Here is a 25,456-nt window from a genome sequence, read left to right on the forward strand (position 1 = left end):
AACTTATTTACTCCTTACTAAATATGAGCACCTTGCGACACCACTAGAACCAGTATCCTTCTCAGATAAGAACACGAGAATAGAAGGAAAATGGCTGACATTGAAAAGCGAGCATCCCAACACCTACTCACCAGTATCAAAGAACTTGAGCTTATCCTCTAGCTCAAGGAATATGATTTCCAGCGAAGAAGTCATCATGAAGGAAGGGAAACATACTGGAAAAGGAATCTCACAGCTGTCAAACAATCAAGGCTGCAATTATGGGAAACTTACCTTCGCCTCCAATCTGTCATCAAAGGCATTGAAAAGACACCACCATAGGAGCAGTGGTGGACCATCAAATCCTGAAGAATCCAACTTTCGGTGCAAAACTTAGGCATGCCTAATAAGCTTTTCTAAAGAAGGTGAATTGAGCCTCGGGAAGCCGTCCATCTATCTTTACTTTAAGGATAAAAAGTAACCAGCATTATTGTAAAGGAAAAACCTGTGAATACCGATGGGACCCCATGAGCACCGAGTTCACGTCTTTTTCTCTATATAAGGACTAGTGTGATACTCTTGCAAGACATGAAAAACATCTGAAGTCTTACTTGAGCCACTAGGTTGTCAATCTCATTGATGTTCTTCATTGCCCTTAACTTCATGTGTTAGACCTCCATCCCTCAAATGCACCAAATCTCAAAACTTATTCAAACATGTTTGGTCTCGTCCTTTATCCTAAAAGCTCTCGTAGCAACATCTTCACATAGGGTTTAAATTCTTTCTTTAGAGTGAGATACTTTTTTTACTCTTTTGTACTTGTTTATTGTGTCTTCGAGGGAGAATTTAGAAATTCACTCATTGTGAATCAAGCGTTAAGCTTCCCAAAATTCGATTTGTGTGGGTCAACGTTAGTGCCTTGGAGGTTTTTAATTTGAAGAGGTTTACTACCTTATTACTTTTTTGTTACGGGATAATTTGGTGAAATTGTTGCATGGGATGATGCACTAGATATGTCTTCAAGACTTCAACTATAGAACACGAGCAAACTTTCACAACACATTACATAATAATTAGATATACCTTAAACCATAGAAGATGAGCAAACTTTTCGCAACACATTACATAACCTAACATTTTTTTCCACGTAGCACATGTTGAACATAATTTTCTTTTTTATGTTGTTTTTTATCCTCCAAATTCTATTTGGAAATTTCAACCGAAAAGCCTCTCCGCTGTCAATAGTAATACTCAATTCACATGTCATAGCGAGATCCACCTCTGGCATGTTGAGCACGCTAACAATGAGAGCTGGGCATATGTATGAAGAGGAGTGTTGAGAAGAGGGGAGCCATGCAAGCATGTTGAACGAGTTCGTCCTCCTTGATAATAATCCTTATTTGCCGTTGAAGATTTTGGGTCTCGGTGAGTGTTTGCCACTGGAGTCTGGAGATGGTGCTATTGGACAATTGCTGATGGTGAACATATATAAATCAAAATTCTCTCACTGAGATTAATTATGATGTATAAATCACACAACGTCCTCTCCTATATTGTTATTGAGGAGTTTTTCAACATAGTAAGCCTTGCCAACTTTGGATTTCCGCACACCTTCTTCAGGAGGGAGGTGACAAAGCGTCCGTGTCGTGTCTATGAAGTCCAAGGTTGTCTATGACAAAACGAGCAATTGCCTCCGTAGAAGATGAACATAGTATCATGAATAGTTCAGTAGATTCCAAGGAAATCAACATCAGCATCGTCGAAACTAATGTTGACGCTTTCAACTAAACAAACAAAATCAAGGTGGCATCATATCACCTCGTTTCATATCGCAGAGACAGGTTGCAAATTACGGCTGGAACTCGAACTCGATCGTTACTTAAATCAAATTTCGTCTCCGATCGATTAGGACTTGCAAACTTGTAGTTCAAACTCTCGACCCGTTTACTCGGGCTGCGTTTATGTTTCTTCTCTGGTTGAACCCGAATCCGCTTTTCCTCTCCACCATTGCTTTCGGTTCGTGATCGAGGGCATCGGAGCCGAGGTTGGATGGTGCGATGGGTTGGTCTCATCCCGACGTCTCTCTCGACGATCTCCTGCTCCTCGTCAAGGGCTTCGTTGACATCCTAATTCTCACCAATGGCTACCAGTCCTCGGGTCTCCCTGCTGTCTGGGACGCTGCCACCATCAAGAACGCTGTCCATTGGGGTCTCTTCTTCCAGGACGTAGGACCCTAGTCCAACCTCCCTTTTCTTCACTACTTGTTGCTGATGTTAAAAAAGACCTCGAAATACTTCAATGTTAGAGATTTTATTTTGTGGATGTTCTATTAGTTACTTTCATTTAGTTAGTCCGGTATGAGTTCAAAAATCAAGCTCTCAAATAAGCCTTGTTGAGCATTTTTCTGTGGAGGTTCTCAGTCAGATTATCGGACAAATCCTTCTCATCCTTTGACAAAGGTGTTATTGCATTATTTATTTACCATTTTTCTGTAAAAGTGTCTTCTCGAAGTTATTCATCCTTTGACGTGATCTTAAAGGGAAGTCTAGGAAGTTCTTTTGAGCAAATATGAATTTTGATCGTTGCTAGTTCGGCCTTTCTTTTTCTACTTTCCAATTTCCTCTTCGTAAAATTTGATTAATCCTAGATCTGGGGTGCTTGTGGTCTCAAGGTATGCTGTTATTATTTTTAGGTGTTTAAGAGGATAAGTGGCTCCAAACATTATGAAGAATCGCTAAACGAACTTGACAAAGCTTTGAGGGATATTATATCCAATCCATCTTTCCCACAGGTGATAGTTCCTCACAATGCTACTCCTCACATTACTATGTTTATGAAATACATAGTTACTTCTTGTTTCTAATATTCTATATTTGTTAGTTGCACAGCTTGGGCATTTCTGTGAAAAATGTTAATCTAATAATTTCCAAATGCAGGGTCTGGTCTATCTGTCTTCATCATCACTTTGTAATGCAAGCGATCTGGTTATTGAATATTTACTTCAAGTTGACAATCTGGGAGCTAAACATTTGATTTCACTTTTAACAGCAATTGTGGAGATGGATGTTAATGACCTTACTGGTCTATGTAATGTCAATCCATCTGCTTATGCAGATAGATTGATTCTGCAGATGGAATCACTAAAGTTATTTTCAAAGGATAAGGGAAATATAGTTAACTCTGGAGCTTCTTCGACTGCAAGTGATCCAAACATTTGCCATGTTGCAAAGGCTAGAAATTGCAACCTTTCTCTTTCTGAAGCCAAAGAATGCAACTTTGCTGATCCTTCATGTTTTTTGATTCATGAAATTCTTAAGAGGCAAACTCTTATTTCATGCACATCTTCAGTAGAGAATTGCTTAAACTCCTTTTTAATGCTGGTCTTAAAGGAGTGCCTAGTTTCACACAGAAAGATCTCCTTGGAAGGGAGATCATCAGCTACTAATTCTCCAGAGTAAGTGTGTCAATTTATGTACTAGTTGGGAGGCTAAAATTCTCACCTGCTTATAGTTTTGTTATAGATTTTAGGGTTAGCTAGTTTTAGCCAAGCGTCTAAAATTCGCTAGGTGCTAATTGGGCGCCAGACTAGCGCCTAGCGCCTAGACCACCTAGGCGAGGACTAGGCATTAGGCGGATTCCACGATATCAACATAAATTATATAATAATTAAAATAAATTGTCTTTCAATTTGCAAGTATCAAAATGAAAACAAATTACCTTTCGACTTTAATGAATATTGCGAGTGTTTGATGAAATGATGTTTTCAAAGGATGAAACTTTGACCAATCTTCAATTCAATCCCTTTCAAGTCTCTTAGTTAAGGAAAAATCAGACAATAATTTTTTCTTCAAATAGATTTCTCCAGCCTTTTAACTCTCTGATTTCTCCAAAATATGGGCTTCTTCATTCGCTCTGAAGATGAAGTTTGATGCTAGCCGTTAGGGCAAGCCAACAAATCGATTTTCTTGTTGAACCAAAGTTTAGGGCTTATAAAACTTAAGCCCAACACAAAAAAATGTTACATTTCAGTTTTTTTTAATTGAGCTTTAAGTTTAAAAGCTTAAACTAAAAAAAAATCATGAAAACGTACCATTTCCGCGGCGCTTAGACTATTCAATTGATTAGTCGGGGCCTAGAGATGCCTAATCCTGCTTAGGTACTAAGGCCGCCTAGGCTGGCCGACTAGTATGTTTTCAATGCGGCAGCGCCTAGACAGCTGCCTAGGCCGATTTTTAGAACACTGGTTTTAGCCTTAAGAATGCTTCCAAAAGTTGTATTTCTCCTTTGTCATTCACTTGTGGTCAATTGCCTTTGTCAGTTGACCAATAAAGATAATCATGTTTTTGCAAGAAGATATTAATTACTTTTTTATCTTTGTGTGAACTAATCTTACTAGCCAATTTGTTAACATAAAAAGATAACAGTGGATATAAAAGCATTTGTTATGAAGTAAAATCATTAGTATGGGGTTAGTTGTTGAGGCCATTGATGTCAGCCGCAACAATGAAATTACCTTATGTCTCTTTTTATAATATATTGTAAGAACTACTTCACAAAATATATATCAAAACCAATCTCATCTTTTGTTGGTGTTAGGGATCTAAGTGCAAATACTATCGGCTTACTTGAAAATACCATTTATTACAAGGCTTGCTATCCGTGTTTGAACACTATTGTGAGGTTTTCTTCCATGTGAGTGATTCCAATAGAGTAAACCTTCTCTGAGTGAGTGACCCAAAGCGAGCAACTCACACAAATGACCCCATGGGGATATGCCTATCTTCTTCATATGACCTTGGACCTTCTCCTAGAAGTGCTAAAATGTTATAATAAAAATTACAACAAATAAAGCCAAACTCGATACTAGCACACTGAAGATCTCTGAGCAATTATGACTTAAGAAACAAATTTTGCTTGCAAAATTGAAGACTAAGAAAAATAGGAAAGTAGCACAAATTGTTAAATGAATTAACCTTAAAAACGTGAAAAGAATGTAATGTTTAATTAAGTTTTACATATTACTTTAAGGTTCTCATTTGAGATCTTTAGTTTTAATATATAGTCAACTTTTATTTTCGTTTCACTTATTTATCACCAATTAAAGTGACTAGTCACTAGAGCGAATCGCTCAAAGTGTAAATAATGTTACGTAACATATGGGCTAAAGCCTTCATCAGTTGTGATACACTACAATATAGGGTCATTGCACAAATAAATATTAATTGCGAGTATCATGACACTATTACCACATCATTTGAGTGGATATATATATATATATATATATATATATATATATATTATAAAGGTCTAGAGTTTTCACTTTTTAATAATTATTTCCACTATTTATATTCACTATTGTTTCACTTAAATTTTTTTAGTCAATAATTATTTCACCTTAGGGATCACATCTTATTAATTAGTTTAAGGGAAGACTGATGTCGTTCATTTAAAAAAGTTGCTTTACTTGTATAGTAGATTAATAGGTGATCTAATGTGTGAAAGGTATACAAGTATCAACATATGAAACATATAACATGGAAGCTAAGCTATCTAAAGAATAAATGTCAATCAAGAGTATTATTTTTTTTTTCAAATAAGTCTCTTCCCATGTTAATTTGTATAGTTGCCCACATGTATATAGAAAGAATGTCATTTAGTTATTCCCTACACATTGTAGTTCTTTAAAAACCCTTTTTGCTAGTTTAATGTCATTTTTTTCTTTTTCAAACAGTTGATCATAGTTAAATATTCTTTTTACACCATTTAATTCATGTTAAGGAATATATATTGAGTTCAAGAACAATTTGTCCACCTCAAATATACAAGTAGAGATATGAGAATTTGAAAGTCATTGTGATCCCCTTGAATAAGTATCTACAAATACAGAAATAACTTTGAAAAACTTATGATAAATTTTTAATTGTGATAATAATACAAAATCTAAAAATTAATTAGAATTCAAGCTTGATGGATCCAATTTTGATTCAACTACCTGAATACAATCCAAGGCCCACTACTAATAAACAACCATTTATTTTCATGCTAAATACATCTACCTAATTACTAGAATGTGTGCATTCATGCCTTAATATGTGTGCATGTGGTTTGATGTTTGACATTGTTTTGTATCTCATGAATGTCAAGGATGCATGCACAGGAGAAATTTGACATGAGTTGCAGGTGCAACAAATGAAGTCCAAGAAGGCCCTTGGCAAGGTAAAGTCCAAGTAGACATTTGGAAAAAGAAGTCCTAGTGAGTTGAGGATCAAACACTAGACAGAAATATCTTAATAGGTCGAGGACCGAACGCTAGGCAAAATAAGTCCTGACAGATCAACATGGATCGAACGCTAGGCATAAGAAGGAAGTCATGGAGGTCTCAAAAACCTCCTAGCACCAAGGCAAATCAAGACTTGGACCTTGGGGGAATGAAAAAAGCGCTAACTTAAGCCGGAGCAACTGGAAGGATTGTGTCAACTTAATGGATGTTTTAGTTGATTGGTGTCTCAATTTTTTGAGTCTAGACATTGATGTCACTAGAGGAAATGTCATAATCCCTTTCGCACAATTATGATCAAATAGGAATTAAGCAATTTGCTCTAGTTGTCATGTGTAAAGGGCATGAAATGCATGGAGTGGAAAACAGGGTTATAATGCGAAGAGGAGGGAGAGCCACAGGAGGGCAACACACATGAGCTTCTTGTGACTGTTGAGAAGTGACTTGATTAGGTTAAGGACACTCTCGAGGAGGTCTTCTTGCACTTGACTAAGTTCAAGGAGTTAGTAGACAAGTATTTTGAGGAGTTGCACATGGGACAGAGCTCTATTGAGCGACGCCTTGATGAGTTTAGCACGTGACAGGGCACTTTTGTCATTAGATTGACGGATCGCAGTTTGTAGTTCTCAAAGTTTCAGCAGCGACAAAATGATATGGATGAGATGTTGCATAATTGGAGCATGATCGCTGCCTCCTACGAATGATTGATTTTTAGTTATGGCCTGTATTCAGATATTATGGCCTCCTTGATGGTCACTTGATGGATGTTTTTATTTCCTTCTTGTCATTTGAATGCTATGCTTGCTATTTTTTTTAATTGCAATATTTGTTATGACTATGCTGTATAGTTTTGTTTTTGTCAAAAATTATTATGTGTTCTATCCCATGATAAACTCATTTGCATCATCTCATTTGCGTCTATGCCACTAGAATTTGCAAATATTGAAGGATTAGTCAACTACTAAGTGCATTTGCACATTCAAATTCACACAATTATTGCCAATAATGAATTTAGGCTATGGTTATCCCTAATGATGTTACATTGATGGTGCATTACCATTTTACTTGCCCTTACTATATTTACGGGGAGGTAACCCTTTAGGGGTAGGTATGTCTTTAGGGGGAGGTAGATCTTCAGGGGGAGGTACCTAGCATACGAAATGAACCTCATTTATACTTCGAGGGGAGGTAAAGTTCAAGGTTGAGCTTTTCAACCTCATGAGACCAAGGATGACATTTTCTAAAGCTCCAAACATTATTTGTGCAATAACTAAGGCATGCAGATAGTCGACTAAAACATTGCTGAATGTTCATAATTGGAATATTTTGTATGTCGAGATCATGATAACTTTGGTTTTCATGATAAAATCCATGGGGGCTTTTGAATATAATGTAATGATCATGTTAGAAGCATTAAACCAATAATAGATAAATTGTTGGTGCATCTTTTTGGTGATTGTTAAAGTGGAAGAAAGGGAAAAAGATAAGTTATACACCTTGTTCTTTTTTAATGGAAATTTTGAAATTTCTATCTCTAGGGGAGCTTGGGTGTAGGGGGAACCTAGTTTGTTGTTGGTTTCCCCTATCTTCGAATTGTCAAATATCAAAAAGGGAATACTGTTGGTGTAATCATACTCTAAGTGGTCAGGTTCAACCTTGAGTTTTGATGTTTGTGTAAAAGGTTTAAAGTTAGCCTTGTATGCGAATTTAATATGTGTTACATTGTGCAAGGAACTTGGCAGGACACACATGAAGCTCAGAGAGCTTGTGACTCTACGAGGTCGAGTGTAGATGATGATTTGCTGCGACAAGGTAAACTACTCAGTGATGGGAGGTTTATTGGAGATTAAAGAGGTATGTATGAGGCAATTGAGGGACTACAAGATAAGTAATACTGTGGTGGTGTTGGAGCATCTCGGGGAGGATGACTTGACATGACCAAGTTGGATGGTTTGGTGGCTCGAGGTCTGTTAGAGATTGGAGCATTGAAGCACAACATTGATGATAGCTAAAAGAAGGCGAACTATGTATGTGAAGCATAAAGGATGATATGTAGAGCGAGCCGTGGGCTCGGTGCATCCGATGAATGAGTAACAACACGACAGAAGAAGGCTTTGGTAGAAAAGTCAAGCTGCTGCCGAAGGTAAATTCTGGTAAGTGTGTTGTGAGAGTTATAAGAATGTATCCTTGGGAGAGGGTCAATTGGAGTGTTCAGTCGACAATCGAGTGCAGTTGTCAACTGGAGTTGAGTCTAGTCGATTAACAAGCTGAGTTGACTAAAATGTTGACTTAGGCTCACAACCAACAAATAAAATGTTTTTTTAGCTTAGTTGACTATACAATTGATTGATTTGTAGTTGAACTAATAAAACTTTGCTTCAAAGATCAAATCACTTGAGGGCTATAGTGGAATAATTGACTAATGGTGAAATCTAGTGGCTCAAATAGCCTTTGGTAGAGTCAGATTGAAACAATCGAGTTGACAGATTGATGATAGATCAACAAACAAGCGAATCTTGAAGGTGTTAAGGTAGCAGATTTACCTTTGAAGAAGGTGTTGAAGGCTATATAAAGGGGAAGCAAGGTGGACATTTGAAGACCAACAAAATAGTGTTTGGTCATATTGAGCCTTTCAGTGTACTCTTTAGGCTTCCTCTTAATCTTCATTGTTATGGTATTGTTATAAGAGGTTTCTCCACCTTTAGAGGTTATCTGCGAAGAAGAAAGATAGTGAACTTCCAGGGAGTGACTCATCCATAAATCTTAGGGAGTAGGAATGAGAGTTTTGAATCATGTTATATGCCTGTTAGCAATTATGGTGCGCGCGATTTATATATGCTTTATTTCCTCTGCTAATTGTTTTGTGTGACCTTGCTGATTCTTTAGAAAGAGTCATATAAGTTTGTAATTGCAGCAATAAAAGCTATCCATCCCCTCTAGCTTATCTGACTATCTGTACACACCGTCCCAATAGTAGAGATGATTTAAAAAATTGGCAATTATATTAGTGGAGATAGCAACGTTGGCTATGTATTAAGGTTTCTGAAGTACTTTCCTTTTAGGAAATTCATGTTGCAGTCAAACAACGTTACCATAGATTTGTAGCCAAAAACCGAGTAGTTTTTTTACTTCAATGAGCATGAGGGATCTGCAAAACTGTGTTTGAAATTGGAAACATTTCAAATACCCTTCATTTGTACAATCCAAAGTTTAGACTCCTTCCATCCTCATGCAACCATATGGAATTGACACATTTATGATTCTTTGGGCATCCATTTGCCACCATCTTGTATTAATGGAGACTTGCCATTACCTTGTTTTATGTTGTAAAGTCTTTTGAGCTGGAATTCCTTTTTTTCTCTAAAAAAGGAACATGTCCGAGTTTTTCCATTGGAGCCAGTGGCGGATGAGGTGTTTATTATATTTAACAGACAAAAGAACAATCAAAATTCTCTCTGGTGCCAAATTGATTTTCAGTGCTCCCAAGGTACAATGGATTAAAGTCCTTGACCAATTAAAATTTTCATCAGATGTTGAGGATGGACACCTTCTCGAAATTGTGGTAACAACTGAAGCAGAAATTTTTTATATTTAATTCTGTATGAAAATATGTTATACTATTTCTATTATTGGCAATACTTCAGTATAGATGGTTATCTATTCTCAATATTGCTATTACCATAATTAACTTCTATACAAAGATTGTGCTATATCTGTTTTTGCCTAGCCTTATTTTTAGGTGATATGTACCTTTTTCTAATAATGTTATAATGATATAGCTGATGCTATCAAACTAAAGCATCATGGGTTTACAGAGTTTAGGAATGAACATCATGAATACTGGCATATCTAATTATTGTTTCTTTTTTTGCATATTGCAGTAAACAACTGATACAAATGGGTATGTTAATTCACATGATTACTGGTGACAGATTTGTTAATAAGTGATGCTCAACAGTAATACTCAAAGCAATATACATAGCCAGTCATATTTTAAGAAACCACATAGATTCACTTCATATTTTAAGAAACCACATAGATTTACTTTATATGTGACCATTGTTTCAAAGAGGCTCATAAGACAGCTGCGTTAGCTATGCAATGAGGACCACATTGCATCCACTTGTGGCCTCATGATTTGGTGGGCTAAATGAACTCCTAGGTTAGAACCTAAGTCAATTTTAATTTGATCAAACCAATTTTAGCTCTGCTCAAGTCAACACCGAAAATCTCTTTTATATCGAATTATCTTTGATAGGTTGGTTACCATGAATTATTACACATTATGGATTTATGTTATGTGGAGTATTTAGTTTCATACTAAAATACTGCTTATGGAATTATTGATTGCTTAGAATAATTAGCTTGATATATTAACTTGTAGATATAAATTTTGATATTGCCAGCTTGATTAATGTGGTACCTTATGTGGTAGATGTAAATTGAATATTGTGTGATCATTGTGTTCTTTAAGCGTAAAGGAAATTTTCACTAGGCTTTGCTAACCCATCACACTTTAGGGATTTAAGTATTTGCTTGTTATGAAGCAGCAAATGTAAAAAAAATTAATGTAGCAGATATGAGAATGGTAAGATGGATGGTGGGTTTGCAAGATGTGATACAATGGAAAACAAAACTAATATGTACAAGTATTGGGTGTAGCTCCATGATGATGGCAATGGCAATGACAATGACAATGTATATGCTTTTTTATATTTTTTGCGAGACGATGCCGTGCATAATTTATTATTTTTTTTATGTTACAATCTTTCTATACCATAAACTGCATATGTATTGGCAATTATCAATATTGGCTGGTTGGATCATATATTGCTTTCATGTGCACTCTTTGGATATCTTGGAGTTAAAATAATTCAATGTTTAGCCTCCATGTTTTAAAAGACATTAAGTCTTATCTTGTTGAGCATTAAGGTATCCCATTCATACAACATAGTTGTAGATAATTAAATTATAACTTGCGGTTGGAACTAGGAATACATGTGACCAAAATATATTATTAAATATGGTCCATGTTTTTCACCTTAATGAGCAAGTCTCAAGTCTTAGAACCCAAATAGATCCTTGACAAATGGCATGCAAACTGCTAAAACTAGAGTTTAACCATAGGGATAAAGCTCAATGACTCCTTGTTGCATAAACAGGATGAAATTTTCCATTCCCTGAAAGAAAATGTGATTTCGCCCCTTGACTCTATATTGTTGTTTTTATTACTTTATGCTTACTTTTATCAATATTTGGATGAATATCAATAGTAGCTGAATGATTTATTTCAATGCAAATACAGGAAATATCATTGTTGGGCTTTATATCTTGCAAATGGATAGATTTGATCGAAAAGTTTGTATCTCATTCATGTGATTTGTCACGCCCCATGTAGTCCCTGTCCGAAGAAATTTCAGCAGCATCTCTCCTGTACGGGTGACAATCTGAAGTATTACTACATACAAAATATACATCAGCCACATACGGCTGGAATATATAAACAACCACGCAGTTTATATCATCAGCCCACTCGGCTGGAACAAAATAAACACAACCACGTAGTATAATAACATCCCACATGGCTGGAAGTAAACATGCACAGCGGAAAACACAAAATAATACGAACGTAAGACCAACAACGACACTAACAAAAATACCTGCAATCACCAGACTTGATTCCAAAATTCACATCGACTTATTGAAAAGCAAAATACACAGAATCAACATACCACCCAAACAATAACAAAACCAAATAGAAAACTATCCTCGAGTGTGACGTGAGACTGGCAGCCGGGACTCTCCTAGCATCCATGACTCATCTACCTATTATCTGGCGAAAGAAAACCAATTTGCGAGGTGGTGAGTATTGGAACTTAACGGGTAGAGGTAAGATAGTGCATGAACAAAATAAACCAATAGAAAATGTCAAAAGGAATACAGTCTCATAAGAGGAATAGCAGATACTAAAACAAAACCATAATAAATGCTCATATCTGAAACCATATCCTAGGCTAGTAATAGAAGGTAAGAAGTAGTACTAATCTGCTACAATACTGCTCATAACTACAGAGGAAATATGTAAGGTATATACAAACTTCCAATAAGTAAACCAAGGACTAAACACCAACGAGGGTATATCTCAACATAAGCAAGAATAGTAGTATAAGTGAGCAACAACAGTAAGTAAGCAATAACAACATATATAAACAGCAGCAGCTAAAGCAAGTATAATGACAAACAGCGTATGCATGGATGGTCACTCCCGCCCACCTCTCTGCACCATGACCCTGTATGGTCGAGAGGCCGGGTCAGTGACAGACTGTACACCACTCCAGCTACCACTCTCTCGAGTGGCCGAGGGGACAGTTGTATAGTAGCTAACTAGCTACATCTGCGAGGGGGTCTCTGCTGCTCGTAACTCCATCTACCACTACCCATGAGTGGCCGAGTGCGGCACGACAGGACAAGCGACATCAACTCCAGCTACCACTCTCTCGAGTGGCCGAAGATGCGGCTCTGGTCAACGACTCTCTCGACAGTAAGGGAGAATTGGTCGTTGACATGCATGCCATGACATGATGCGCCAAATGCAACAATCATCATACAAATATAAGCAAAAATTAGGTATGCTACATGAAGTCAGCATGCTCAATATAGTACATAAATAAACAACAGTTAAAGCATACAAACATGGTATCTAGTATCTGTTACTGATCATGGACAACAACAAGAGACTGTATAGATATGGAAACGAATTTCTTAAAGATTGCGTGGAAGTATCAAGTGCAGGAAAATAAGAGTGGAGTCAAGGTAAAAATAATTTCTTATCCAAAATAGTTCATGCACCAAGGTCAAAGTACTAGAAGAAACAAAGCAAGAAGTACCCGTCTTTTTCTGTCGATCGTGCTAAACTAGCTCACGTCAAAGTGCTCGTCCCGAATCAGAATCCTGTCAATCACATAATATATTTAGCTAATTACATATAAAGTAACTAACTAGATAAACTCTCCTCCTAATTAGAGTAACCCCAATCAAATATGATTATAGATTAATCCCCCAATTAATCGTAATCATACTATAACCTAATTAGATTAGGTTTATACAGACATATATCTAAACTCATCCAATTCATCACATTACTATCCAATTCCATAATCATCCAATGATCACTAACAACTAATCATGAACAGAACTAATCAGCTAACATGGATAACAATATAATTAAGTTACTTTCCAAAATAAGACCTCCGTTAATCAACAAATCTATCAATTAATCCATGTATTATCACAAACCTCATATACCTTAACCATAATTCAAACAGAACCTTCAATTCCAGAAATGAAGCAATCCTCCATCCAACCATAGAACATTTATCTCAATAATAGTCAATCCACATGATAATCAAACACAAACCCAATTCCACTCAAGCAACAGACCACAACCAAATATAATTAGGACATCAAATCTAGTTCCTATATGAAATTACCTCCACAACTTACCTAAACTCGAGTGGGTTGCTAGTAGCTAATGATTAAAGGAATCCGTGATCGAAAACAGGTAGCCCAATCTGTGATTCGTCCTTAATGAGGATGGTCGGAGCTACAAAGGGTGGCAAACAACCAATTATAACCCCCAACTCAAAAATTGAAATCACATTACTACAAATCTGATACTAAACTTACCCCAATTTTGTGCCAGTGACCAATGGCTGTGAAGAGGATGGTAGCCAGCGGTGGTTGCGGAATAGTGTCATGAAGGGCAACGCTCGAACAACGCTCGTCTTGCTCACATCTATGGAGAGACAATGGGTGTCAACGGAGAAACGGTGCCACTATTGGATGCTTGAAACCCCTCCGACAGCAAGTGGATCGTGACCGGCCGAGGACAAATAGGGCTAACCTCAAAATAGGAAGAGCTATTGAGGCACGCTGACGATCGGATCTGGGGTGGTAGCGAGGTCCAGCGATCGAGGGTGAGGAGTATGGGGCAGCTGTGGCGTCGAGATCAGGGAGATGGGTGGAAGTTAGGGCACGGCTCAGCCGGTGTCCATCGGGCAACACAGCTCTGCGTCGGGGTGTTGGCCAGAGAAGACACAGAGAGAGAAGGAAGAGGGCGACGACATGGATTGGCAATCCGGTGGTGGACCGGCTTCCACCGTGCTCGCGTGAGGAGGAGTCGGCGACTGTGTGTGGTGCTCGAGCGAGGAAGAAAGGTCGGCTCAGGTGCGTGAACTCGCGGGAGGGAGAAAGATCGTCGGAAGTTCTAGCTCGACGGCGAAGAGGATCGGTGGAGGAGGCAGGGCGGCGTCGCGAGGTGAGGGGAGAAGAATTCAACGCGAGAGGCAAGGATGAGGGCTCGGGAAGGGGGAGTTCGGCGAGGGAAAGCTAGGGCACGGGTTTATCCTCTTTTATAACTTAGGGGTTTGTAAATTAAATCCTAGATCAATTCCTCAATCAACTCCTACCTTCGGGTATTCTAAACAGGCTTTACTCAAGCCCCTAAATGTATCCCCCCTAAATAACCATACGAGCTCCGATTAAATCCCAGAAAATTTTTAAAAATTCCCTTAAGGTTATTCCTCAAATAACCTTATTATTTTATTATTATTTGGGTGCCGTATTTTACATTATTCCCTTGACTCTATATTGTTGTTTTTATTACTTTATGCTTACTTTTATCAATATTTGGATGAATATCAATCGTAGCTGAATGATTTATTTCAATGCAAATACAGGAAATATCATTGTTGGGCTTTATATCTTGCAAATGGATAGATTTGATCGAAAAGTTTGTATCTCATTCATGTGATTACCTTCCTATCTCTGAGCAGTATTCTCTTCTCCATTGCGTTGTGGAAGAGAATTCTAAATCTACACATCCACACATTGAATCCTTGAGTTCCATGGTAAGATGCACAAATTTACAAACTTTTTTTTAAAAAAAATAATAAAAAATACACATGCACAATGTTATGCTGCATTCTCTGTTAATACTGATTTTTGAAGTTTAATTTAGTATAAGGGTTGCTATAAATCCTTTACCTTTTTTTAGAGTTGGTTAAAAATATTAAAATCTTATATATATATATATATATTAAGTAAAAGGTGCTCCATTTCCTTCATTGATCACTCCTGACTCCGAGTTGGATACTCAAGTAGCCATTCATGTTGTGCTTTCTCGATCAGTTCTTTTTGGTGAGGCTGTGCTGGAATTCTTGTCTAACACTTTTTTTCTCTCTTTTATGATTAGGAAAAGGATATCATTGAATATGTAGCTGCGTTAGTGGATTCTCAGCATCACAAATTATGGCAGCTATCCCATGTACTTGTGGCAGCAGTTCCATTATGGTAAATTCTTTTACCTATATCACATAAGTACTCAATATTTCTATTTGTTGTTGTCTTGCTGTTTTTTTGCTTCAATTTGTTGGATGACTAAATCTTAGTTGTGCCCAAGGTATGAAATGCCGTTTCGTGCCGCCCGGCACGGGCGGTTTTTACCGTTCCGCCGGGCGGCCGAAACCGGCACGGGAGGCGTCCCCGTCTCGACAGCGCCGGAGGAGACGCGGGACGTCTCCGTCGGCGCCGGAGGAGTGGCGGGACGCCTCCGGTGGCGTCCCGCGACGCCTTCGGCACCAAAGGCGTCGCGCGCGCGTCGCCGGACTCTTCCGGCGACCCTTCCGGCGCCGCCGGAGGCGTCCGGCGACGCTTCCGGCGCCGCCGGACACCGCCTGCGGGATTGCCCGCTATGATTGGGGCGATCTCGCGTAAGCGCGATTTTTTTCTTTCTTTTTTTAATATTTATTTATTTTATTTAATTAATTAAATTAAACAATTCCTAAGGAAGGTATGGGTTATTTCGAAGAGGCTTTTATAAACCCTAATTAAATTATCCTAATAAAATATATAAAAAATATATTTAAAATTAAAATAAATTTAATAAATTTTATTAATTAATATTCTGAAAAAAATAATATTGTAAATTTAATTTAAAATTTTTTAAAAATATAATAATTCTTATTTATATTCTAATATTTTCTTTATCATTTTAAATTTCATTTAAATTTTTAAAAAAAAATTAAAAATTCTAAAAAAAAATTAAAAATTCTAATTTTTTTAAAAGAATTCTAATAAATTATATTTATACTCTGATATTTTTAAAAAAAAAAAATTTACATGATATTTTTTGCTATTTAAAATATATATTATTTAATTAATAATTAATTAAATGAATAAATAATTAATTTATATAATTATTATTAATATAAAATAATATCTTGTATTAATTTATATTATTATTATTATTATTATTATTATATTATTATTATAGATACTTCCATTTTAATTTAAATGATTGATATATCAATTCTATTTAAATAAAATTATTTTTAATTATTTTTTCTAATAATATTAAATTATTCAATAATTGAGAACTTATAATAAATCAATATACAATTTATTTTTATATACATCATAAACATATTTATCTTATAATTACTATAGATAAATAAAAAAATACCGAAACTGTATCGGCACGGTACGATACGATACCGAAACCGTATCGTTCCGGTCTGAGACCGAAACCTCGGCACGGGTCGAAATTTTAAACCTTGGTTGTGCCTATAACTTCTAATTGCTCATTATATCTCAGATTAGATTTTTAGGTCAATTTTGTTTAGGGCTATCTGGAATGATATAGAGAAGCGATTTGTTGGAGAAGCCTCTTCTCATATCAGGTGTGCCTCCAACTAAAAGTACGGATCTTCAATTACAATTTATCCTAAAAGTTCAATAATAATAATGATACTCTACAGATGCAATGGCTGCAATCAAGAGGGCAAGGAACACATCGACTGTAAGTATATTAAACATATTTTTAGTTAAACTCGTTTTGTTTACTGAAAAACCAATGTCCCTTTTTTAAATGGAGTTTGTTGCTAGAAATTATTAAATTGACTCATGTTAATACGATAGCATGCCCAGGTTGTATTGCAATTCAAGTATGCGGCTGTTCCAGTACTCTTATGTAATCTATGATATTCAACTTAGCAGAAAAGCCGCAAAAGTTTTTTTGTTTTTATAATAAAACTGCAAAAATTGTTGAAGAAATAGTTAATTTTGAGGCAATTTCTATAAGAATTTTAGGTATTGTTGAACTATTATTCCCCACTGTGAGAGACTAATATGAATTTAGGAACGTTCTGTAATTGTTGCAAGGCCAAACACATTTATAAATTCTGTTAGCCAACGTTTATGAGTGAATCTAAAGAAATATTATATAGAAGTTTAATGTAAGAGTCGAAACTGTTGAAATAGAAGTGCAAGGTTAACAGGAAAACCATGAAAAATGGAAGTAATATATGAAGCCGGAATGATAACTTCAATATTCACTTGTGCTGTTGTAAACCTTTTTTTTTTCTAATATTCTATATCTTCCAAATAGAAAATTGTAATGAAATTTAGCACATATGATTTCTTCTTAATTTTGTAATTTCTGAAATAAAATGGAATTGCTGCTGGTTTTCAACTTGATGGATTTATCCACCATGGGTAAAATGTAAAAGAATTTCATGTCATGTTTAATTTGTTGACTGCCTGTTCTATATCCTCCTGGCTTGTGGTGTCCCGTCGTCAACTATGTGGTTGAACAATTATAAAAGTTATGAATTGGATAAGCGTTTAGCATTATTTATATCTGATACTTAAGTGCACACTGTGTCAACAAAAATGTGTAATAGGTGAGGTTTCTGAAAGGATAAGGTGTCTCTACGCATTCCATGTCTCAAAAACTCACTTCATATCTAATGATGGTTGACTGGTGCAAGCTAGGATAATGAAGCAACTGGTGCACAAATTTGCAACAGGCAAGTGCATGTTATACACATTAACTAGAAATGATGGAATAATTTTCTGCAACACTGAATCTATACGGTATAAATCAAAATAGACAAATGATGAATGCAAAACTTATTTATTAAGCAAGCCTAAGCTCATGCCAACATTTCTCTTGCTCGCTATTTCATGTTTTGGCAGGCTAAAAAATGACTAAGAAACTAATGCGCGAGGTAACACTGGGGAATCAAGTTCATCTTCTAGTGACATACCAGAACTGTGAAATAGTTTTTTTTAGGAACTAATGTTATGTTTTGGTAACCATTAAATATTGATTATTACATTGAGTTCTGCAGCTATTCTTCTTACGTGTTTGTTGCTTTCCATCGTTCTGCTCATTTGTGGGCGTAGGATGGTTTAGTTTCTTGTAGCTTTATTCACGATTTGGGGATTTTTTTTTTGTTTGTTTGTTTGCAAGGTTGCCTTGTACATAATTAAGTAAAAATTGGTACAGATGTCGCCATGTCGGGAAGGAAGCTTTAATTAAATATTATGAGAAGTCTTGGATGATGCATCTAGAATCCGCTTCTTCAGTGGATGCTGGTGACGAAGTTTTCTTTGATGATGTGAAGCGGCTTGTGCGGGTGTTAAGATGCGTCACGAGGCGTTGGCAACGCCCCTCAGGCTCCGATGGGGGAGCATGAGAAAAGAGAATGCAAGATGTAAACAAAAAGAGGCAGTTAGACAAAGTGAAGATATACTAATATTCGTAGGGCAATTGGAATCATGCCCTACGTGGTAATGCCTCGTTAAGCCTTTGTTAAGGTCATACTTGTAGTGGTCGAGGGTTTATAGTCTTTTTAGGGATATTTTTTTTCAGGGAATTAGACTAGTCATGCAAGGGTGGATATAATCCACGCTATTCGGATGAGCGAGTTATGCATGGAGCTCAATCATGGCTTCGAGTGGGGCTTCCGAGTCCGCCATGGTGAGAAGGGTGCTTGGGAGGTCAAGTGCTAAAAGGTAAGAGGAGTGTTTGGGAGGCTGTGCTTGGAACTTAAGAGAGGTGTCTAATAGGCCGATCACCTAAGCTAATAACGGTGCTGGGAGGCTGAGCACTTTTGGGTGTGCCGGAAGTCGAGCATTCAGGAAGTTGAAGGGGCATTCGGGAAGTTGATTGTTTGGGAAGCGGAAGAGGCGCTTTGAGAAGTAAAGTGTTAGAGAGCTGATTGACACTTGGTTTAGTGTGTTAGAGAAGATGAAATGATAGTATGTTAGAGAAGTTTAGTGTAGGTAGTCAGTTAGTTAGGGTAAAGAGATTTTTACTTGGTTTGCTTAATTAAGTGGAATTCACTGAAGTTATTTTGCCACATCCTTGATTAGTTAGATTAGAGTTTTTTTAATAAATTAAGTATTCAATTTCTTGAATTGGATTTTTTTTTTAAAAAAAGTGATCGTTGCTCCGATACCTAAGAAGATCACTGTGTCTTATCACGATCTCAAAGCTGAAATTTGAAATATGCACTTAAATAATTGACAATTAAACTCAAACTAAATTAATTAAAGATAAAATTGATAAGCTATCCCATCAACCCATAACATTAAATTAAGTAATAATTTAGAATATTTGAGATATTAAGTTAAAATTAAAAGGTAGAATTTAATTAATTAACTCAAAATTCATAATTAAAATTCAACAAACTCAAACTTAATTAAAAATTTGATTAACTCAACTTAATTAAAAATTTGATTAATTTTAATTTAATTAATCTGAAATAAAATTAAGAAACCTAATTTAATTAATCTAAAATTATATTAAAAATCCTAATTAATTAATTCCAAATTAAATAAAAGAACCTAATTTAATTAACCCAATATTAAATTTATTTAATTAATCCAAAATAAAAAAATCCTAATTTAATCAATCCAAAACGTAATTAAAAAAACTATTAATTCAAACTTGAATTAAAAATCTATTAAATTAAAACTTGATTAAAAAATCTATTAATTTAAACTAAATTAAAAATTCTATTAATTCAATCTTAATTAAAACCTCTAATTTATTAATTCAAACTTAATTAATAATTTGAATTTAATTCAAAATAAAATATTAAAACTTCAAATCTAAATTCATGTATTTATTACTTCTTTATTTACTTATGATCAAGTCGAGTAACCATTTAATCCTTCCTTAGCAAGGCTTAAATCAAAATGAGATGCATGTTTGGACTTTAAGGATCCATTAACTTGTTTAAAGTCTTAAATTGCTAAGTTTCAATTCTTGTAAGATGTTTTTAAACATTGCTTAAATTTTGATATGTCTATTGAATCTATTTTTAAATGTAAAAGTTTTTTTTTTCAATCTTTCAAAGAAATTAGAATATGTCTTCTAAGACTAAAAATATTTTTCATAAGCTATCTTATGACTTAAAAAAATTCAAAAATTTTCTTTGACTTAAAAATACTTTTAAAATTTTTTGCTTGAATGTATTTCTCTGAACATGAAAAATCTTGATTCAAAATATTTTTTAAATCACTTTGAAACTCTATTTCCCAATTCCAATTTTCCTTAAAAATAACTTTAAAAATCTTTTCCAATTTCAAAATAGTTTTAAAAATTCCCTTGAAACTCTATTTTCTCAAGTTTAAAATATTTTTGGAAAATTCATCAATTCTTTTCTTGTGAATATTTTTGAAAATTTATTTTTGAAAAATTAACATTAACATTTTCAATGAATTAAAGATTTGTCTCTAAAAAAAATATTTTGAAAAGTCATGAGCGACGAGTGTGTAAACATATTTTTTTTAGGTAAAAGTGTGTTTTTCACGTGCTCTTCCAAAATTATTTCCACATATTATAAATAATATATTTTAGGATATTTTTGAAAAATATTACCAATATGTTTGATATTATTTTGGTCTTAATTTTTGTTGTATGTCAAATGAAGCGAGAATACGTTAAAAGTTAAGTTTTTGATTTGTCTTAAAAAAAAAAAAAATGAAAGTTTCAATATTTTAAAAATCACAAGTGTATGATTGAATTTGATGCTAGATGAGCAAATAGTGTTATAAATTTTATGAGTAGATAATAACTAAAATAAATCAATCAATAGAAATGGATCAATTATTAAATATAACAACACAAAAACAATTTAAAATATTACTCTAAATGTTGACGATTAAAAATGAAGTGCAAGTTATAGCATATCGTAGCAAAAAAGCGAGAGAGTACTAGAACAAGAGTACAAGAGATTGAGAGAATGTGCTATGCCTTGATGCTCTTTATTTAGCCCTTTTTCAGTCGTCTAGATATGTGTTGATATGATTACAATTTATATTCGTTAGATAACATTAACTATTGGGGAATTTGATGCGGATGTATATTAAAATATGTTTCGTAAATATGCACAGCTGAAATAAAAATAACAATAATAATAAATTATTTTATTACAACACACATTATATACATACAAGGATATATCTCATGTAAACATGATCAAAAAAATAAAATTTACGAAATTAATTTTAACTAGCTATACCTGATGGATGACATGCCGTCGAAATGACATCTACCAAGGGATACTTTTAGATCTTACCTCTATTGGTATTCACACCAACCTTTTGTCAAGACGACTTCCAAAAGCTCGAGTCGAGCCTTCGCTTTGGTATTAGTCAAAGTGGGGAGATAGAACTATTCGAGAGTGGGATCATGACCCAACTTCGCTTTGGTATTAGTCAAATGGGGAGATAGAACTATTCGAGAGTGGGATCATGACTCAACTTGATACTTGGCAGCTTAAGGTAACTCTATGGTACCAATCGAGGTGAGCCGTTCAGAGGCTGGAACCTCGCTGTTCAAAAGGGGAAGTAGGCTCTACAGCAGCTGAATCGTTTCAACCGGCGTCATAGCCATTAGATGGGCGGATTAGCCCCTACCCACGGCAGGGGCAACAATCTGGGCAATGGGATCAGCTCCAATGAGCAGCAACACTTTGCTAGCGGAGCAATAGGGGCAGCACAACCCCTTTTTGTCAGAACAGAACCACCGCTGGCAGCAACAGTTGCTGGCCGACGGTAGGAAAGGAATACCCAGCCGGCCACACCCTTGGCCGGTTGTGGGTGGTCGAACCACCATCGACAGGATGCTCAGGTGGTAGCAGCAAGCTCCTGGGCGGAACAGAACTGCTATGTATCTCCTCCTTTAGCCAACGACAAGAAGGAGCAGCCCATAGAGGTCGCTGTCCAGTAACTTTTTGCTGCTGCCCGTCAGCCGGAAGATCAGTAGGAGAGGGCTATGGTCGCTGGAAACTCACTGACGACCAACAGTTGGCTGGCGAAGAGTGGAAGAGGGCGGCGGCGGCAAAAAAACCCTTGCTGGACGACGGCAAACAAAATATGTCCACCGGCTCCCATGCCACGGATGACAATGGCTGACAGGAGGGATGCCCTCCGGTGTCCTAGCCAGCAAGGAGGTACTTTTTTGCTTTGCCATTGTTCAACGAATAAAAAACGGGAGAGAAAGAATACGGAAAAATTAATTCTAAAATTAAATTAAAATTTAAAATTTAAAATTTAATTTAATTTCAAAATTAAATTCATTTTCTCTGTCAACCTTTTCTACCGATCTGCAATTCTACATCCATATCTGATATAGACTCCTATTAGGTTTGGATCAAATCTAAAATCTATATTTACTAACCCATAATTTATATACCAATAGCTTCATTTAATTCAAAACCAAACTACGTGGTTCAATAACCAAATCATTTGATTCAATAATAAAACCTCTTTTAATTAAAATCAAATAAATTTAGTTTATAATTAAATCAAAAAGGGTCTATCTTGTCTTAAAAGACATCCATTCCGATAAAATATCTTTTATCTTCCATATTTATCATTCGTCTGGTCCATTCAGACTTAATCTCTCTCGATCTGAGAATCCAATATTTAAACTCATTTTATGTCTTTCAGAAACACTCATAATGTATGTGACCCAATAGGTTTCCGGTGATGTTAGCTGCCCATAATTAACTATTAATCATAGATCGATCATGAATGATACCTAGTAGTACATCATGATCCCTAATTAACCATAAAATCAATGGTTGATTCTAGAACCACTTCTAAACTTTTCTGTAGCTACAGTGTTCAGGACATGGTCTATGTGTTAGTCCACCCTATGCTAACTACGTCACACCTAACCCAAGTGATACTTGCTTATCCTGTAGATTCAAATTACTTAGCATGTGTACAAGAGTAGCATACTCTTAACATGTGATACTTTGACAAAAACTTTTGAGTAATAATCATGATAAGTGTCCATAAGGTATACATCTCCTTATAAGGAATGTTGAATACTTTGTTGTCTATTTAAATACCTTCAGACATTGATTTATACCCAATCATCCTAAATCTACACTTCCACGAAGATGCTTGCTCAAGATGTCAAAGTATAAGTCTCCATGACCAAGGTAACTTGAATACCTCAAGTCGAAGGAAACTTGTACTTAAGCTGTAATGATATCTTCATTGACATAATTATATATGTAGAGAATCAGATGAAGTCTCATAGCAGGCTACTCCAATAAACTAGTTATCATAACTAGCATCCACGTTAACTTTCGATATCCTAATGTCACAATAAACATAACTTTAATTTTAGTTATATATCAAAACTTTGGGTTGTATGTGGTGCTTCCAACACCAATAATCTCTCATTTTTTAATAATAGGAAAATAAAGTTAAAAAAATTGATAATCCCAGTTAACCTTATTTACTATCCTGGGGGTCACCGACCCGGCTCTAAGAAAGTTTTTTTACTGATCGCCAGGATAAATCAGAAAATGCACGCGATTACTAACCCAGAAGATATTAAAATAAAGTTAAGTTAGTAGATAAGATAGTCCAAATGGATGGAATTGATATCACTGTATATAAAGAAATAAAATAGGTGAAGTCATTTGTGAGTATATTTAATTTAATTTCTCCCCCATAATCATAACTCCCCTTATTCATAAAATAATTTTGGAAGTTAAAAATAGGAAGTTTTTAAATAAAAATTTAACCATCCGTTTTCTTTCTCTCAAAATAATTTTAATTTTGACCTTCACTTTACTCCATCCTTTTTTATTTTCTCTCTCCCCCTTTTATACATAAAATGGATTAAATTGCAAAAAGGAAAATAATCAAATGATAAATAATCAACTGATAAATAATAAAAAAAATATTCAAATGAGGACAGTTAAGTAAAGTAAGCATATTCCAAGATATGAAAAGAAATCTAGTCAAAACAAGTAAAGATAATAGATGTCATATTCCAAGACATAATAAGGTCAAAATTAAGACAAATCAAAACAAATCAAACTATAAGTCCATACACATTGCAAGTTCGTAGTGGGTAAAAAAAACTAAGATAGATCAGTCTAATCCAAAGAAGGATATTGATGGTTTGCATTCTGAGTACTTAATATATACATAATCGCTTTTATCTGATCCTCCAAGAGTTGAAATATATAAATGACGTCCTCCTCCAGACGAATCACTTGGTTCTCTAACATCAAAGATGATGGAGGTGCTAGAATATGGTCATTGATCTCAACTTAAACCTCAGCAATCTTCGAAGCTCGAAGGGTCTCTCTCCCATCCTTACAGACTAAGACATTCTCTCGAAGGACTATTTTAGTTACATTGAACGGTCTAAACACTATCATCTAATGATTGGTTGGATGCTGCCTCCGTAAACATCAATCCTGAATGATGCAAAGATGAGAATCAAGATATGACAAAAAGACATAAGAACTTGAAGATTAGTAATGGTGCATGCATGATAAATGATGGATTTGAAGATATGTAAGCTTATATTGATGTCCAATTTATGTCTAAGTATGTATAAGAGAATAGAGTGAAATGGTTGCAATATAGCTAGACTTTGAGCATGAATTGGTAGCATGCACGAAATGATGACTTTGTTCAAAACATAGACTACAGCCTGAAGTTTACTAGAGAGGAAATTGATGAAGGTTAGATTTCGATTACTATCAAAGAAATATGTATAAAATAGATCTAATGAAATATGGGAGAAAGGACTAGAAAAAAGTAATCTGACGATTGGAAAACAATCTAATGTGGAGGAAGACGGACGAAGATTAAAATTAGATCGGGTGTGAATGTAATGTCAATACCTTTGATTCAAGATGTATATGTAAGGTCGTCCAATCTAGTCAAGTTGTTATAATTTGGCCTATAGATTAAAGTTGATTGTTTGGTCACAATAGATAAGTTTAGATAAACCATAGTGGGCTATGATTTCAAGAATGTCTGGACAATAATCAGAAAAGAATTGGCAACTGAGATATTTTGGAGGCA

At 35.3% G+C, this 25,456-nt stretch overlaps 1 protein-coding gene across 6 annotated transcripts; it reads left to right on the forward strand.

Annotated features, from left to right (window-relative positions):
- Positions 1-1,951: 1,951 nt before the first annotated feature.
- On the forward strand, positions 1,952-18,475 carry LOC122001433. 6 transcript variants are annotated; one of them, XM_042556164.1, is made up of 10 exons: positions 1,953-2,204; positions 2,672-2,770; positions 2,916-3,433; positions 9,626-9,818; positions 14,995-15,165; positions 15,510-15,607; positions 16,924-16,995; positions 17,074-17,114; positions 17,998-18,123; positions 18,293-18,475. In XM_042556164.1, exons 1-9 carry the CDS (start codon positions 2,037-2,039, stop codon positions 18,072-18,074), a joined length of 1,437 nt encoding a protein of 478 aa, XP_042412098.1. In that variant the 5' UTR covers positions 1,953-2,036; the 3' UTR covers positions 18,075-18,123; positions 18,293-18,475. The 6 variants fall into 6 exon arrangements, 5 of the variants coding, with proteins under 5 accessions (XP_042412100.1, XP_042412098.1, XP_042412099.1 ...); XM_042556165.1 differs by having other exon boundaries at positions 16,939-16,995; XM_042556166.1 differs by lacking the exons at positions 17,998-18,123; positions 18,293-18,475 and adding an exon at positions 17,243-17,332 and having other exon boundaries at positions 1,952-2,204.
- Positions 18,476-25,456: the final 6,981 nt, after the last annotated feature.

Source organism: Zingiber officinale, chromosome 7A, assembly GCF_018446385.1.
Source record: "Zingiber officinale cultivar Zhangliang chromosome 7A, Zo_v1.1, whole genome shotgun sequence".
Lineage (NCBI taxonomy): Eukaryota > Viridiplantae > Streptophyta > Magnoliopsida > Zingiberales > Zingiberaceae > Zingiber > Zingiber officinale.